The sequence below is a fragment of the Mycteria americana genome, chromosome 10, assembly GCF_035582795.1.
Source record: "Mycteria americana isolate JAX WOST 10 ecotype Jacksonville Zoo and Gardens chromosome 10, USCA_MyAme_1.0, whole genome shotgun sequence".
Taxonomy (NCBI): domain Eukaryota; kingdom Metazoa; phylum Chordata; class Aves; order Ciconiiformes; family Ciconiidae; genus Mycteria; species Mycteria americana.
Window position 1 is genome coordinate 21,168,557 of NC_134374.1, and position 18,890 is coordinate 21,187,446.

Genomic DNA, 18,890 nt, shown 5'->3' on the forward strand with positions numbered 1-18,890 from the left:
AAGATCTGTGTGTTAGACGTATATACGAAAGCAGTTAAAGAAAAAAGGATGAGAATTCAAAAGCACCAAGAGCCTTGTTCTCGCCGAGACCTGCCTGCCTTGTCCCGTCACCCCACAGGCAAGCTGCTGAACAGGAAAACAAAACCGGCGGATACAAATCATAAGAATCCATTGCGAACAGCAAAGTTTTACGGTTCTTGACAAATGATCTATAATGTTCCGAAACAAAATTTGGAAGGTGAAAATCGTAACTCTCACATGCCAGAGGATCACTGTAAAGACCACGTTTTCCTATAGGGAAATAAGGCAGAAAAGAGCAAGGAAAGGACGAGAGGAAATGGCCTCAAGTTGCACCAGGGGAGGTTTAGACTGGGTATTAGGAAATTTTACTTCACTGAAAGGGTTATCAAGCATTGGAACAGGCTGCCCAGGGAAGTGGTTGAGTCGCCATCCCTGGAGGTATTTAAAAGACGTTTGGATGAGGTGCTTAGGGACATGGTATAGTGGTGGTCTTGGTCGTGTTAGGTTTACGGTTGGACTCGATGATCTTAAAGGTCTTTTCCAACCTATACAATTCTGTGATTCTGTGAAAAGCCAACGAAATATGTGAGAATGGGCAAACAAGCAACTTTATCATTCATCTTTAATTATAGAGAGTATACCTCTTTTCAGAAAAGAAAAAAATCTTAGAAATTTTCTAAAAGCCTTAAGTAATAGCATTCTCAAAACAAAACAAAAGAAAGGCACCAGCTTTAGACCAGTTTCTTCCCTCTTTTCCACAAAATAATGAGATATAAAACCATAAGTAATGCTTGCACACTTTGGCTCATTTGTATAAAGTTGGCAAACAGAAGAACCACCAGGTTTATTCTCTGAAATTCTGTCAGTATGCTTATGGCGATTACGGGCCTGGCCCACCACTGGCACACCTGCTAAAACGACCCTTTGGTCTGTGGAAGGCCGGGCTAGGCAATGACGTACCTGTGACGTGAGAGATAGGAAAATATATAAATAAGCTGAATCCATATTAAAAGCTTTCTGTAGTGCACGTTAATCCATCGGTACTGGCTATTATCCTGATGAAAAGCCAGCACAAACCAACGTGAGCGTAAGACCTACATCTCAGCTGCAGGGCAGACAACGTGCTCCTTACACTTCCCACTCTCTACTTGGTCAGGGTCGCTGAAGGTTCAGCCCAGGTTTCTTTCCCAATAAAACCGGGGACTGGATGCTCGTAGTCCACAGTTGGGTTGCACAGAAATACCTGGAAAGCTGTCCAAGATCCTCTAGCAAACACATGTTCTGTAGTAAACATACAGAATAAAGAAGATGATATTGTATTTTGTTGTCTGAACCACAGATCCAAGAACTACAGCAATTTGGAGAGTAAGTTCTAGAGAAAATTGCACCTTATTATACATGTAAGTAAGACTATTACCAGATAAAGAAGCCAGTATTAAAAACGTTCCCATATTGCAAAGACTTAGGGACTTGTTAGTACTTCAGATTAGAACGATACTGCCCTGAACACCTTGAACTGTAAAAATGAGCACCTAGAACTAATCTTGGCCATTGCAATAACTGATTGTGGGCACCTCGGGAGAGGAAGTTTCCACAAGTGGTGGCAACTTGTGGCTACTTGACTGTTTAATGTGAATCTTTGCCCAACAGTGAAGAGGAATTTAGAATAAAATCCTGAGGGAGAAGAGTAGCACAAAGAGAGGGCATGACAAATAAAACATAAAGCGTGATTTCTCCCTCAGTTCATAGTCTACACCATCCATATTGCAGCCATATAGTGAAATTCATCACATTACAAAGTACTGTGCTACCAGTGAAAATTTATGGATTTACAAACAAAGCAGTAGAATATGCATCTTTTCAGGGATGATGAATTCTACTACAAACATCAACCATTGTCACAGTGTTTGCAACATTAATTCCTTTCTTGGTCTGAGCTACTTCTAGTATCTGTTAGAGTTAGCAAAAACAGCATAATGCACAACAAATATTTTTACTATCCTTGTGTAGTATTTGGGAAAGCATAGAAGCATGTCAAAACAAAGGCAAAATGTAATGTTTTGGTCATCATCTTCCCAACTAAGGTCTTGGTCTGCAGCACCAATATCTCCTATCTGCAACGTGGCATTCTTTTCTAATGGCATTTTCCCTAATTTAACTTCATAAATAAACAAATCAATTAGAACCAGTGGAAGAATGTTGTACGAGCCTTCCAAATGAAGAAGTTCATACATAGGAAGAATGATATACACCAAAAAAACACCTTCCATCATCAAAGCAGAGTTAGTTGCTAAATAAAAAAATTTTACTTTCTAAGAGAAGACAAATATTGTATTATACAAATCTATTTTAAGCATCTTCAGAGTTAGCACATACAGCAGGCAGACTGCAGGCTGGATACACCATTTCAGTGGCAACTGATTCCAGGTCCCCATCTTTTTGACACCCCCTGTAATTTGTCTCCAACTGTTACAAAAACTTGCGCTGCTGGAAGATGACAGAGGCAGGCCCAGTCAGCCGGACAGAAATGGCTTGGAATCATATGGCTTGAAAATCAGTAGCTGCTCCTCCTTTGCAGGAATATGAGATGGGAGAACACGTGAGACTGAAGGAAGAGATCTGGAAGAAGGTTTTATTTGTCGAACTAATTATGAGAGGACACACTTGCTTCCCTACACATTGCACAGACACTTGGATGTAGATTAGGGGGCACATGCAAGGGAGCCATGTGGCCAGGCTGGACTCAAACACCCCAGCACAGCATCAGAATCTGCAATCAAAAGCTATCAGAATAGGCAAAATCTCTACAGCGCCCTTTTTTTTTTTTTTTTTTAACTCGCTCCCTATTTTGCAGTCCCTCTTAGATAAAGATAACCAATAAAATATTAACAAGAAGCACCTTACAGCTTTGCTTGCCAGCGAGCCCGCGAGGCACAGCCCGAGAGGTGAGAAGTGATCGTCTTCAGGGCCAGCGCTGCTCTGGGTTAAGAGAGTTCAACACGGGCACTCTCAGCGGCACGCTGCGCCTGCCCGCTCTGAGCTGCGCCTGTCTCCTTGCAATAATTAATACACACACTGTAAATGCTGAATATAATGTGATAATCTTCCCTTATATGCCTCGTTATTTATTGGATTCTTTCTCAAAGGCAGATGGAGAGAACAGTGGTGTTAATCTCATTTGGGCTTTGAATGGATACATAATATCCATTACCGTATAGCCATCGGGGCACCAAGTTGGAGTGTTTCTGCTTTGTATGCAATAATTTTCAGCCAAAAAATTAATCAGCCCATAAAATATCCTTCAAGAAAAAAAAAAAACCTTTTTTTGTAGCTGCAAAACTGACTGAGAGGGTAAGTGACCTGGCAACAGCAACCCAGAGCCACCGTCTCCACTACAGATACACAACAATAATCATATAACTTAACAGACTGGTGAAATACCTCATTTCAGTTAACTAAATTCAGTCAAAAACTATTTTCAACATTGAAGATATATGAACTATAGTCTGGTCAATGTGCGCTGGGGGCCTAACAGCATTTGTGAATAATTTGTCCCTCTTACCTGAAAGCTAACACTGGGTTTCAGTCTTCTTCCATCATGATCAATAGTAAAATGTTCAGTGTTACAGAATCATGACCAGGATGGACATCTCCAGGTGAAGAGCTCACACGGTGCACCTAGTGCCTACTTCTGTTATTCCCTGTGACAAGACCTTATGGCAGTGCCTGTGTTTGCTATCCAGGAAAATAAAATTTGCGTTGCTAATTCATCAGGAGGGAAGGCATAACATCCTTATGAAACATTGTAAATGTTCTTATTAAACATTGGATAAGTTTATAGCAACCAACAAAAGAAAAAAAAAAAAAACACATGCCACCATCAAACAAAACCACCACCAACAAGAAAAAGTGGTTAAAAGTTTCCTAAAAGCATAGTGTGGGAAAGAAAAGCCTCAAGAGATTAACAGACAGTTGAAAGCCCAACACTTCCAAAAGCTTTCCCTCGTACACCCGCTCTTCACGCAAAGGTCCACGCTGAAGCTGATACCATTTTTAAGGCTTAAACATAACACCAGAAAGCTTTTATTATGTTCATGTTTTCCAAAAGCTTTTCAGACCACTCCTCGTACTCTGAGATGCATAAATACATCTCATCTGCTGGCTGCAGTAGTGAAGAGGATGGATCTGTTCCCGTGCACAGCTCCCGCCTGACATTACAGCTAAGTGCTCTGCGAGTGACAGCAAACTGGACGCTGGAAAAATGGACACCTCGGTGAATCACACCTCGTTTATGATTTCTGTTTTAAGATTTATGCATGTTGAGCACAGCTCAGAGCAAGTAAGTTACAGTTCAATGCAACTTAATGATTTTGTTACTCCGTGCTTTCTCCTAAATAATGGGGACGTCTCCGCTTTCTTGCCAAACGGGGGTGATGGCAGAAGAAATACTGTTGGGAGGAAAGCCGTTCTGAGCATCCCGATAGATAACTAAGCACCTCGAAGATCTCATCTACATTTTCTGAAAGCAGGGCCGTGGTGATTTACTTAGACACTGACAGGTCTTTTGGCATCTCACAAGATGAAGGAGTAGCTGTCTACCTGCCCTTTTTAAACAATGTCATTGGATATTTCACTAGTGAGTACCCTCCAACTCAGCACACAGCGATGGAGAATAAATCAACTGCTGCGTCGAGCGGTACAGCTCCCTCCTGGAGCTCCAGTACAATGCACACTGACAAGATGCTTTCTGGGGTTACCTGTTTTCACGCACACTGGGCTGAATTTCCAGGTGATGCTCTACAGCTGAGCTCCCCGCTCCTGTTACCAATTCTTTCCTCATTTACACCACTGTTCAAGTCTGTAATAATAACGCCGACATGTCAGAAGCAAGAGGAAGGAAAAGATTTAACAGTGTGAGCCAAAGAAATTAGGCAGACAACATCGCTGTCATGGTGGGCAAGAAAGGAAAAGATGTTCTTCAAAGTCTCGGTGAATGACTTAGAAAAGATTTAAATATTTCAAGGTAGTAAGGACCTGAAACCTTTACTACCCCCCAATTTTCCACTCAGCAGCTTTGACATTTGGGTTCTGAAAATACATGGAACAATCTGACAGACGAACACCCAAGTGCCTGTCCTCAGAGATACAACACCCAAAGCAACTGGCTTTCTCCTTCTGTACAGCTAAAAGCCTGAAAATATACTGAGTAACTGTAAGGAAACTGCCTGTAGAATTCTCATTTATTTTAATAAGACAACTGTAGCTTAGCTCAAATCGAGAGTTTTTAATCGTAGAATCATGAGCTGGTCTGGAAAACAGACAGATAACCTTAAATGAAATGGGAATTCTTTCTGCCTTTGTAATGGTCTCCCCTGTTGAAATCAATAGTAAATTCAGTGTTCACAACTCTGATATCCTGCTTTTTTTTCTTATTTTCTCTAAGTGACTTTTCAGCTACATCAGCTACTAACTTGCAATGCTCATACACTATGGCATCACTAAACCTTGAAAAAATATGTATTTTTATATATACATAAAGCCTGTCAGATGTACCAAAATCTTACTAGATTAATAGAGAGTTCTTCCTGTTGGCTAGGCTATCTAAGCAACCCTGCTCCACTGCAGAATAAGTCTTTATTTAGATTATAAATAAGTTTTTTATTTGCAAACATCTCTTCATTAAACTTCACTTCTAAAATTCACAGCTGAATACTCCCAGTGGCCTAATACAGCCACAACATATGCTGATATGCTGCTTTATACATGGCATATTGGTATTCTTCTATTCTGTATTAAATGGAATAATCAGGGAAAAGGATTGCTATACAGGAAATGGTTAATGCCCATTTCCAATTAATAAATTGCCTTTCCATTAAGTTACCTTCCAGAACTGTATCCTGATTTCTGGATACATTATTTGTACAGAATGTCAGGAATAAAGATTATAACCTAGAAACACAGCTAAAACGAATAGTGGTGCTACCTTTGAGAAGCCAGGTTTGTACCTTTTGGCAGCCAGGTACTGCACTAGCTGCTGCTGGAAAGATTAAATGTTTATGAGGGTATCCACTATAATTATTTTCAAAGTGCAGAAATTAGTGTGTTTTTCTCTTAAGTTTTTTAATAAAATACTACTTCATTCCTGCTGGTACTCAAACCAGACCAAAACAACTGTCTGCTTCAGTTGGCTTCTAGTTTGTGACGCCTCCATTTTAAGAGACCAAAAAAAATCAGGTTTAACGATAGGAGTGTTCAAAAAAGGTTCAGATATTTATGTAGGCAACTCTAATTGCATTTAGAATCCTTACACCTTCTAGACAGATCTGGATTTTTTTTTTTTTTTTAATTTACCAAGTCTTTTGTGTCAGAAGTCAGAATTACAATTGAAGTTCCATTAAATAAGAAATATACTTGAGGCATATGTAAATTTATTAAGGCACCAAATAAAATGGGAATATTTTGAGCACACAGATTCTAAACACTAAATAAAACCAGGGTATAACTAGACTGTATAAGTCTATTTAGGTGACTGGTTTGTATCTAAGCTGAAGAGACTGAGTCAGAAATAAAGCTTCACTTTCATTCTGACTTTCACCGATTTCAAATCCTAAAGGCTGAAGCTGTGAGCTAAGTAAACAGAGCACACCAGGACATCATGAAAAATAATTCAGTTCCCATGAACTGTGGGAACAAAATATGCACAGAATTATTATTAGTTGCTTCTCTTCAAATATTTAACCATGGTTGTTAATATTTCTTCCTAACGTAAAACACTCTGTTTATAATTTTAAAAAATGAAACTATTTTACTTTTGCCAGTTTTCTGAAACAAGATAAAAACACAAGCCATATTGCAATCTATCTCACTGGTCAGTAAAACTGGGGTCTAAACTAAGTAGCTTAAACCATATGTATCAGAAGCACAGTGGCAAACGTGGTTGGGTTCTATTTATTATTGGCAGCTCTTCGCCTACGTGCAAGAGGTGGACTCGCTCCATCCCTTCCCAGCACGGCAGGCGAGGGGACCAAGGTGAATTGCCAGCTCACCTAATAAGACATCTCTGTCAGAGGGTGCTTGGAGACTTTTCTCTCCAGAAGTCTCTTTCTTGCATATTGAAGGGAAAGCGTGGCTGCAGATTAGGGTACAAAACTGATGAAAAGAACAAAAAGTACTGCACATGGTTCTGCCTGCAGTTGCCGGGCATTTAGAGGGAACCAGAATTACATGACTTGATTTACTTCACAAAAACTGATTAGTAAAACCCCCTGTGGATTTCTTAACTATACTGTGGAGGGATATAAGATTAGTGTAGCAATTCCCATCATCAAACGTATTTACTGTTAAAATATTGGATTAGTGATGTTGTTATCCACTGTTCCAAGATTATAAAGTGATTCTTTAAAATTGAGCAGAAAAATACTGCACTCTATCATTTGTAATTAGATTTCAGTCTGAGTGTTTTTGCCTTTCCACAAAAAGTAATTCTGCTTCCAAAAAAAATAAGAGAAAAGGACTGTGCTCTGCACACAAACAAAGAGAACACAAAACTATAGATGCAAAAGAGGAAACAAATTATTTTCCTCTTCTGCTTTTGAGAGACGAATGGTTGTGCTTGGCCTGTATCTTACCGCTCCTGCTTGCCATGCTCATTGCTGCGGCAATGCACCGCCGTTAGACCAGGTGGTAACAGAGCCATGTTGGTGCCAGGCGTTGCTTATTTGTACAACACACATGAATGCGCACTACCTGAGCCTGACGAATCTGTCCTTAGATATTTAACCCTCACAGAGAACTTTGAGGAGAGCTGTAAACCTTCAAGGTCATCACTGTCTGGGTTTCCAGTGACAATGTGGCCTGTGAAGGAGGAAGAGCACGAGGAAAGGGGATAAATTAATGTGTTCATTAAAGTAATTATGCTACATTTGGGCCAGGAAAATTAATGCAACTGTACCCTGGCTTTTTAGCCATTATCTTAAGTGAGTATGAGCACCTGGAGCTATTACAATTAATAAACAAATAAAAAGCTACAGCACTAATAACACCACCTTCTCACATTTCATCCTGTCGAACGCCTCTAGGAATCACTTACATGCAGTATTTCACATAGATATAGAATAGTGATGCAAGAGTCACAAAAACCAAAAGAAGTTTTAAGTCAGAAATACTCTGAAACTAAAGAGTGGGAGTTCTGCTGTATCTGCCATGCTATTTGACCTTGCTATTTGCCACTACTGCAGTTTTAAGCTATATAACCTTAATCGTTGTCTTTTTCCTTATTTAGGTAAAGCCTTATTCTCTCTTTTTAGATTTATTCTCCTAGTAATTTGGAAGAATAAAGCAATGTGTTTCTGAATCAGAATCATTGTGATCAATATTATTTCATGCTGTTACCACACAAAATTCAGATTTTAAAATAGTGTCAGCAACTTCAAAAATTTAAACAATCACAGATTAGTATGATTTTAAATTATCCTGCTTCTAACTGACCATAAAAATAGAGGCTATAAATACGTAATCTTAACTGCAGTAGCTCTGAACAGCCTTGACAGGGTTTATCAGCTAAATGTTTAATCAGGCAAAGCAGCAAAAACCATAACCACAGGAATACATGGTATTTAGCATTTAAATAAAGCTTGTAAACCAATGACAAGTCTATTTGGGCAACTACTACCACATATGTTCCTTATCTGCAAAGGTCTCGTCCCGAATTTATCAGAACAAGTCTCTTGCACTTTATTTTCCAGGCAGTAACATCAGTTTCCATTCACTGAGTTCACAGAAAAAGATATAGAAAACTGCAAGTTAAAAGGCACAGCCATGAAAACAGAATTCCCATGTTGGCAATGTCATATTGCTCTAGGAACTTATTAAATCACAGCCAAAAAAGCAAAAAACAACCCCCCAAAACCAAGAACAAAAAAAATCCACCACAAAATAAGAAATGAGCCTGACAAAACACTGGAGTTCTTTATATTTTATGTAATTGAACAGTTCAGTTTCAAAATATTCAGCTACCTGGCTGCTTCCAAGTTGAAACCTTGAACAAATAAGGCAATTGAGAGCCACACCAGCACAGGAGACATAAAGCCTTCCCTCCCTCTGCACAAAAAGCACCATTTCTTGTTTCCCCCAGACGATAACCTCTGTGTGAAATTGCCCAACCGCTAATAGGTACCAGCTTCTCACCTCGTGCTACCGGGGGCCAGATGTGGTACTTTCTGCTTCACTGGCTGTTTGGCCCTGAAACTGTGCTCTCAGCTATTTCGTTCACTCTCTCTCTTGATAAAACGCATCCCACGGCAGCTCTCGACGTTCAACGGCAGTAAGTAGCCCAAGAGAGTGTAATGATTTTTTATTGTTATTATTAAGTAGACAAAAGTAGCGAGTCCTTCCCTTTGGCAGGGGGAACGGAACCCCAAAAAACTTTCATGTAAATAACACCTTCCTGTAAATAGGAGTTGGATTTACTCATGGTTCATGCTAGCGGCTTTTAAACATATTCCTCCTCCTTTTAGAGTTGGGAACCATTTGCTTTATGACCACCATTTGGATCATTTGCCTGTTGCTCATAAAATAGACAAAGCTTTTATCCATGCCATGAATTTTTACTCACTTTATACAAAATATCTAAGGAGGGATTTGCAGGGGCCAGAATTACATCCATGAAAGAATTAACAACTAATTTAATTTTCTGCTACAATAATGGTTCCAGCAGTTTTTGATTTTGTTGATTACGTTTCTTCTCTCCATGAAATAAAAAAAGCATATTGGTGTTAGCTTCTTTCTATGTATTTTTTTAAAAGGCAGATTTTTTTTTCCAAAAATGAATAGAAATGACAAAAACATTTCACACGTTTTAATCTGTGTAGTTACTAAACAAAGCAGTGGCAGATGCAGCTTTCAGAATTGATCAGATAACACGGTGACGGTCTGTATACTCAGGAAGAACACTGACTCTCATCAGCACTGGGACAGTCCAACAGAATATTTCTTTGACAGCGCTGCTGGCAGCAGTCACACAAACCACCTCTTGCAAAAGCTCCACCTCTGACACCCACGTTCATGCACCAGGGCTTCCCTAAACGATGATCACGGCATCAGGCTGCTACGACTCCTCCTCTCACAACTCAAAGCCAAAATTCTCTCTTCTGCGCCAACAAAACAAAGCCTAGCCCTAACTCCGAGCTCTCTACCTGCTTGCTCTGCAACACGTGCTGTAGGCAAGGAAACAGGAGGAGCCTGTTAGCCCTCCCTTAACGATTCATCAGCTGTTTAGCAGTAACTGCTGGAACGAAACACCTTCCGCAACAGTTTTGTTCCTGCACATAAGGAGTTACTGTCTATTAGTAACTATGGACCATAGCAAGCTCCTGTGGTCCTGCACATAAACATCATTGATTGCAGACACAGATCAATGCACGCTTAACTACTGTGATTAGCAGCTGCCTGGATAGGGGCGCTTGGAGGTTTGGCCATGCAGTAGCTGGAAACGGTCGGGGCACACGCTGCACCTGGGAGCCTTTTACTTAGGAAGCAGGGAAGGATCTTGTGTTTTGGAGAGTAACAGTTGAGGGATTTCCCTACAATACAAGGCTTGCACGTTTACAGATAACTATCTTTTTTCTGTATGTAGAGGTGCACAAACATAAATACCACATATCTGTGACCACATATCAGTGAATTTACCGTTTAATAGCTACTATATTTTAATCAGCTTTATAGATTGTACCGTGAAAGCCTGCATAGCTAGCATTGCAACTAATTAAAAAAAAAAATGCACTCAAGTATGAACAAAGTTAGCAGTAACAGAGATGTAGGGTTTTTTTTAATTTCTACTTCTAAATTCCTACACTGTGTTTGCCACATGCTTTTGGAGTAAACATGCCTCTAGAACAAGCCTAAGTTCTAGGATTTCATATATATAGTTTGTAAAAACCAGAGACTAAGTAGGAGAATATTTGTTTGGGCAGAGTGCTTACAGCCTGAAAACACGAAGCAGAGCCTACTTGGGCTACACTGTAAGTCACGCTGTAATTACGGACCAGGGGTTGCTACCTCTGCCTGGTTCTCTCCATCTTTGCTAGCAAACTCTCAACTTTGGCATTACAGCTATAGATTCACTGCTGCCTTTAGCAACAGGTGAACTCTGCGAAGCAGAGGTAGGTGCTTCTGTCAGTAAGAGGCACTGTGCCATATGAATTACAAAGGTGGAAGCTGCTGAAGGAAAAATACCCCCACATCCATAAAAAGCAGCAGCTATCTTCCCCTGGGAATTTGCAGAAGCAGACCGATTCTCCAGGCTGGTCTTCCCGGCACCCTACTTCCATCTCCGCCCCGCTCTAGCGCCTTTTCTCATACAGTCCCAATCCTTATCCTTGGAACAGCAACACCCAGTTTCACCTACACTATGAACTGGCTCTTTCCTTTCCTCCCATCACCTCCGAAGCCACATATTTCAATGTGCAGTACAGTATACTGATACACAGGGAATAAATAGCAAAAATGGCTCTGAACTCCTGCATGTAAGAAATTTATACTAACTGATTTGCTCAAGTAAGTACACAGTTGCAAGGCCAAAACGTCCAAAAACACTTTGTGTTAAGGAAGATTGCATATTAATATCCCCATTTCTTTATCTCTTTTCGCATGGTTAAGTATTGCTTCATTTTTGGTTAAATTCTTATGACGCAAAAGGTTGATCTTTCAAGCCTTCCTCTCAAAATAACAAACTTCCACAAACTTCATTTCTACGCCAGGAGACGCTCGCAGTTTCTTGACATGCTGTTCAAAAAGTAGTTTTGTTTTGTAAAGTTCTGCAAAGTTTTTTAAGCACATAAGGCACACAAACTGAAGGCAAGATAATCCTGGCCTTTGTGGCTTAGAAAAAAGCTGAGACTTTAACTAAAAGGACACTACCAACAGTCTGGGCAGCCAAACACCGAAACAAATCATTTTGACATATGATGCTAAGAAGCACACTGCTACCTGTTGCAGCATTTCTTTAGAGCCCCAGACTGATTCTATTAAGACGTACAGAAACCACTGTTACAGAAGAAAACATTATCAGAAAAGTTGTTCCAGCCTACCTGTGGCTGAGTCCAAGCCTCCAAGGTTGTTTCTTTCAAAGGAGTTTGTGGCCTTCCCATTTCTTTTGTGTGCTTTTAGGAGAGAAAAGTATGCATCGGTTATATGTTCAACCGCTCTGTCAGCATTCAGCATTAATTTCCCTTGAGGGAATAAAACAGTCAGGTACAAAATTCATACAAAATAATGGTAATGTATCACGACTGTATACATTTGGAGTAGACTGTAGGTCTGGTATTTTTGCAGTAAAGTAACTTATTTTTTATAGAGTTGCTTTAACTTTCAGGGTGTGGAGGTACACACCTTCATCTGTGTGTACAGATTAAAACCTTGGACAAAAATATGAAATTATTTGCCAAGGGACTAAAGTTCAGCAGCAGAATTTCAGAGAGAATTCGACTCCGGTTTCTCTGCCATTTCCTCCCCAGGCTTTGCTATGTTCAATGTACACCCTGAAAGAAGGACATAGACTGCAGTGGAACTAACTTAAATATCTGAATTAAAAGAAATATTATGGAAAACTTATTTAAAGTCTGCATTATTTGGGCAGGGGAGCCATGTTTTCAGATGACAGCCCTTGCCTTTCCTTAATGCTCTTTGGAGCTGGAGCCAGAAGACTGAATAGTTAACGGCTTCTTGTCTCTGACTTTTCACTACCTTGGAATATTTCAAGATCGACCATCCCAAATCAAAAGCTGGTATAATAAAATAGACCAAAGTAGTCTTCATAGAATTACATTTGCTGACCCTTCACACTTCCGTTTTTTTAATATTACCAAAACATCCTGCAAATACTTGTTAATATCTGTAATGGCTCTGCTTCAATAATAAATACGTATGATTTTTGAGCATTGAATAGGATGTTGGCTCCTTTTAATTTTCACCATATGAATTTCCCAGGGAAGGAACTTTACACATTGCTGCAAAAACACAGACAAGTCTCTCATATTTTCTTTCTCCCTAAATTCTTTGTCATAAAATAGCAACGATGACATTCACAAAAAAGGTCCTCTGCTGAAATACGCTATTTACGTAGTGCCAGGATTTTCCTCCTCCTAAAATACAACATCTCTAACGTACTACTTTTTGGATAAGGCCTTTGATAATATGTAATATAAATAGCATCTTATCCAGGACTTACACCCGAGTGATCTAAATGCCCATGGAGATGGCAAAGATTGACAAAGAGAGGGAGAGATATGCCATTGGATTATCTGTTGTATATAGTAAAATATGGTCACTTAAAAGGAAACATTTTTTTAAATACAGAATTTGTGGGCAACTTCAGTTAGCATGGAGCATTCACTCATTTCCAAAACCCACCTTATTAAATGGCAATTTTGTTTTGGCAGGTTGGATTGCCTGTAATAATAGATTACAGGCAATCATTTTTACCATTTTTGCTATGTTATATTTTGGGGTAGCAACTGAACATGATTCATTCTTGAAAGAGGACAATAAGTCCATTTCAAAAGAAAAAAGAAATAACCACAGATTTAGTGAATGCTGAACAGAGTTAAAATAAATGCATCTGGAAAGGGAAGGTTGTGTTTTTTATACGTTCAAAAGCAAATGTATTCTATCTTATAATCTTTCTTTAAATGTAATAATCAAGGATCAAAGGGACCCAAACACATAATGAAAATTATTAAACATATCAATTGTGGTGCCAAGATACCATAATAATTCCATATGGCATAACCTGCCAGGAACTGACATTAAAAATCACACTGTTTCTTGAGAAATAGTTTTCCTTGGAACTTCACATCAGCTTTTTTATACAACATTTGTCCAGTCAGTTCTGTTTTTCAGAGAGAAAAAGGAAAAAGCAAGTGCATGAGTACATGAAGAAAAGGGATGGAAAAGCACATTTAGGTGAGACAATACTCAAAACGTTTGAGTAACACTTGAAAACCATGCTCTAAATCTTAGATATGACTTAATGAAGACTCAAACACCTCTTAATGCCGAATTTCTTATAGACTAGCACCTTGTGTTCTTCATTTACTTCCTACTGTTTCCACTACCCAGCACCCAAAGAGACGCTTTCACCCCTCCAAAGACAAGCGTTGGAAAGTAGTGACAAAACACAGCAAGAGTGAAAATAGAGCAGATTCTGGGGCAACTACTAGTCAGTCAGTAGCCTGCATCCTGGAGCACATGGAAGAAGGAAAAAACCAAGCAGTAACTGCTTTCAGCCCCTACAGGCTTTCCACACAGTACACGTCTTTCTCCATCTCATTCCGGTTTTACAATGTTATTTCAGAGCTAAAGGGATCGAGCTCTAGAAATTAAAGGCCCTAACACACAGCACAGATCTGGTTTGCCACGGAGAAACTGGCAGCGTATTTGCATTGCCACTTTTCGGTGGAGACAAACATCGTCTATGTGAGCTGTGACTACACGCGAGATCGCTTACAATAAACCAGCACTCGTACCACTAACTAGCAGCACATCTGCTGCAGCTTCCAACTCAGCACGCTGCAAAACTCACGTTGTGCGAATACCTGTTCTGAACTACCTGCTACTATAGCAATTGTGCTTCTAGTGTACGAGCTCCCTACTTACCGCTCGCTGAGATATACACACATTCTTAATGGATCACACAAGCAGCACTTATTCACAAATTCTCTTTTCTCTTTTTTAAAGAAGAATGTGGTAATGATAGACAATCCTCCCGGGAGCTTCTTTCTTCCAGTGCAGATAAAGAAGCTCTTACTGAAAGTAGGAAGTTTTTGGAAGCCTTTATCCCCCCATTTTGCTTGGAGCATCTTCCCACGGACTTCTGCAGCTTCTACGATTCCTCTAAAGAAACAATAGAATATGCCCACAGTCTTTTGTTTATGTTCCCTCCACTTCCTCAATTTGACATTTAAGTTTCACACATAGAAGAAAATTGTACTGATAATGAGATAAAGATGGAATGATTTCAACCTGGATATTACATTATGGTTTCAGCAGTGCCATTAAAGCTCCCTTAGCTCTTGTACACGCACCGATTACAATTTCTCTAGCAGGCAGGCTTGACTTCTGGAATAAATTAGGTTCTTTTCATGTTTGATGAACCACCTGTCACTTCTGTTCCAGCCAGCTACCGTTCCACAAGCACGGGGCGTATCCAGACAAACTGATTCAGTTCCTACCATTCATCCAACACCTTCTGAGATCTCCCCCCTCCGCCGGAGTTGAGGGAGACTCATTTTGCTCTAAATCATTACCTGACACCCCGTATCGCTGCCCTGGTACAGGCACTGGGGAAGGCAAAAAAAGACAGGAAACCACATAAGGTCTTGCTAGCTGTAAAAGTTTCCGTTATTTCAGTAATCCCTTTTGCCAGGTGGAAAACGCAATACTGTCAACTATTCCCCAAGGCCAGGCAATCCTGTCTATCCACAGAAAGTCCAATTTTCAGGTATTTTCAGTGATACAGTATGAAAGAAGTTTTCGTTTGCTGAGTCATCATACAGCCAGTCAAATCAGTCTTCCACCTGACCACCTAGAAATTCCCCTGATCAATTATGTTAGCAATCAATAAAGCCCAGCATAATGGCCAGGTAGTAAAAAGATTATGCACAAAATATTTTGCTGATATTCAGAATTTTCTGTCTAGTTGTAACAGCAAAAAGAAAGCTTTAATATTTAATCAAAGTAGTTATTAAATCTTTTTTTAGGGAAAAATGAAATTCATCATGAATATTTCCTGTTGTTTATTAGGAACAGTAAGTTAACAAACATATAATTACTTATGACAGCTTGACAGGTAATATCCAGGCTTCCAAAATCTACCAGAGAAAATAAATTGTAAAACAGATTTTAAAGGCTATGAAAGTAATCATTTTAAGTCAGACTTCATTTTTATCTTTAAGATGCCACACTGGTGGTCCCCACTCTGAAATATGAGGGGGAAATCTGTCGTGCACCTGAGATAATTCAAACTAATCTCACAACAACTGTACGCGCACAGAAGGAGGTCTCCCTTCTGACGGCATCCTCCCCCTACGCTACTCGGCTCCCGGTGTCTGTACAGTTTAGGCTGGTCCCTAAGAAGCCACTGCGAATTTGCTCAACCTATTCTCTCCACCAGACTCAAGCCCCTTCTCTCCCTGCCCGGAGGTACTAGTCCAGCGCTCTCTGTCTAGGACCCTGCCCTGCCAGTCCCCTGTGCAGGTCAGGAAGGTGGCATGCAGGTGACTGAGGAAGAGGGATGCCCGTTCCCTGCGATCCTGTCCGACAGCCACCCGCCGAGCTCTCCCTTTTGCCTCTCCCTCTCCACAGTGCATCGCACTAGAAGCAGGAACCAGAGGAAGCTGCCACGTCCAGCTGGGCACGCAAACAGCACCCTGCTCCGCAGGCAGAGGCAGGCAGCTGCCCGCTCCCTGCCTCTACCGAACCCAGCTCGAGCTGCACGCCTAGCCACAGAGCCTGCCATATCCCCTAGCTTCCTACAGCCAGGACTCCTGAGCAGCCAGGCAGCCGCCTCCAACACGAAATACATACTCCAAAATTGTGGCAAAGGCCTTCCCTTTTTGCTGGAAAGAAATTAAATTATGTTCAATTGGTTGGTCCCAGCTTCGTGAGCTGGGGTTTTAAAATAATCTTAAAATTTCTAGTAACTTGACCCATGGATACGACTAATTTTTCAATGACTATCACTTCTCCGGGCTATAAAGGGAATTTGTTCTGGCCCCCAAACTTTTTATTCTAATACTAACTACTAGATCTGTTCAGCTAGGTGTCATCTGCTTTTCATCCTGCTTCCCTGTTGACAGTATTTTGCTCTTCTTCAAAGCAAATCTGGATTTATTAGAGTTAAAAAGAAAAGAAAAAGTTACAACATGACAATTTTGGTTTATGTATTTTGATTTCTGGAAAAGCCCTAAAATTATCTAGATGGATACTACCACCAATAATTCTAATGGTTATTGATTGCTGTGAGAAGCAAAAGCAGACTGAAATTCAAAGATAATACGATGCATTTTTCTCCGGTGCCTCACAAAATTGCTACGGCAGCATTAAGATTGCCTGACTCCACTCCTGTTCCACTCCTGCGCTTTACAGGATAGAAAAAAAAAAAGTGCTTTATGAAATTGTCTTTCAAGCTGAAATCCTGTATGGCTTGAAGTGAGATTTAGGAAACAAACAGCAAAAGACATTTTGTAAGTAGTATATTAGCTATGTTACATTATCAAAGTCTGGTTGGGATTGCACATGTTTATTTGGGGCAGCTTTTGTCTTTTCTAGTTTATGTTTGAAGTATATGGCCAAAAGCTACATTTTTAGACAGGTGCTGGAGACTTTACTATTCTTCTGTCCCACATTATAATCAGGAAATCATGTATACTAATTTCACTGTCCAGGCAGAACATCTTTATTATCACACTGAGACAGAGAAACGCTGTAAGCCTGAGAAGGAGATTATCTCCATTAACAATGTCTCCTTCTTGCCTGTAAGATGCTTTCAGGTAATTGGATTCCTGCAGTCCTCTCCTTCAGCCTCCTAAGATCCTTCATGTGAAAGGTGAACAGAAGGGTTAATTTAAGTGAAGAAAGTGTAATTTTACGTAACAGATTGCTAGAACAATTAGTTTCTTCCACATTTCTAAGCTTTATATAAATAGGAAAATAAATCTGTATGACATGTAAGTATATGGGAAAGCCATAGGACAGCTGAAATCAAGATATTAGTAATGATTCACATGGGAGGGTTTTTGCTTTGTATTTGAGAAACACATTAGGTCTGCCTTTTGCCAAAGAACAAAAATACAATCTGGAACTCACAGATAAAAACTCCTTTGTGGAGGTATCGGCGAGGAACCCACAGTCTAGAGCCCTGAAATGTGATTGAGGAATGATGGGAGCAATCAGCTTTCCACACCAAACAGCAACCTGGAATCACCACTGACACAACTTCTACACCGTTTTGGCTGTAACAACTGCAGCTCCATTTCTGAAAGTATCAAAATGCCTTGGGATGTTGCTATACGTCCTCCCAGTGATTCCTTGGCCTCAAAAGCCACAATTTAACCCAGCAAGTCTCTAATGGTTCTGACAACAGGCAGCTTTTATCTTGCAATTACCTGTTCAAAGATGCAATAAATCACCTAGTGCATATCCAGCCAGCCAGCAATTATAAGGGCATGATTTCCAGAGGTGCAGTATACCCACAGCCTCCATCATTTACAGCTGTTACACTATTCCTGTAGAAAAAACAGCCCTTCGCTTACTTATTTCCTTCTTTTGTTCAAACATATCTATGAGTAAAGCAGGTGCTGGCAGGAGACAGAGGAATGGAAGATAAAGGCAGGGTGTGGGGTGGGGGTTGAATGACTGCAGCATACTAGGAAAGCTCAGAGGTTTAACAAAGCCTGACATGAGATTTGCCAGATGGTTCTGTACTGGATTGTAAAACTTTAAACTAATCTTCATTTAAGAGTTTTAAGGGCTGTATCCCTCTTATAAAGCCTCTTGCTCTTTTGCCTGGTTGATTCTGGTAAATTATAGATCAGACTTTAGGAAACTGCTTCCATGAACAGCGGCTCCTTAAATCTCAGCTAAACTGAGCAAGAAGATTACATGTTATTATGATGTAGCACAGCAGGATTTTTGTACAGCAAACATAATGATGTAGAGAAGGATAAAACTATCATTCTGTGCAAGGAGGTCATCCATAGAAGAACAATGCTTTTTATACAGCTAGCAAATCCATACGTACATGGTGAATCTTCACGTGGCAAATTCTTTTTCTTAATGGTTCTGTAAAGAAACCCAACCATAAGCAAAACCCA

The 18,890-nt window shown here is 40.1% G+C and overlaps 1 protein-coding gene across 2 annotated transcripts in view; it reads right to left on the reverse strand.

Moving 5' to 3' along the window:
• PCDH11X (protocadherin 11 X-linked) overlaps positions 1 to 18,890 on the reverse strand; it is a 516,015-nt gene that overhangs the window by 257,122 nt on the left and 240,003 nt on the right. For both annotated transcript variants that reach the window (XM_075513176.1, XM_075513175.1), the window contains one exon: positions 12,108 to 12,179. In XM_075513176.1, the coding sequence (XP_075369291.1) occupies positions 12,108 to 12,179 (72 nt within the window). The remainder of the gene's footprint in view (positions 1 to 12,107; positions 12,180 to 18,890) is intronic.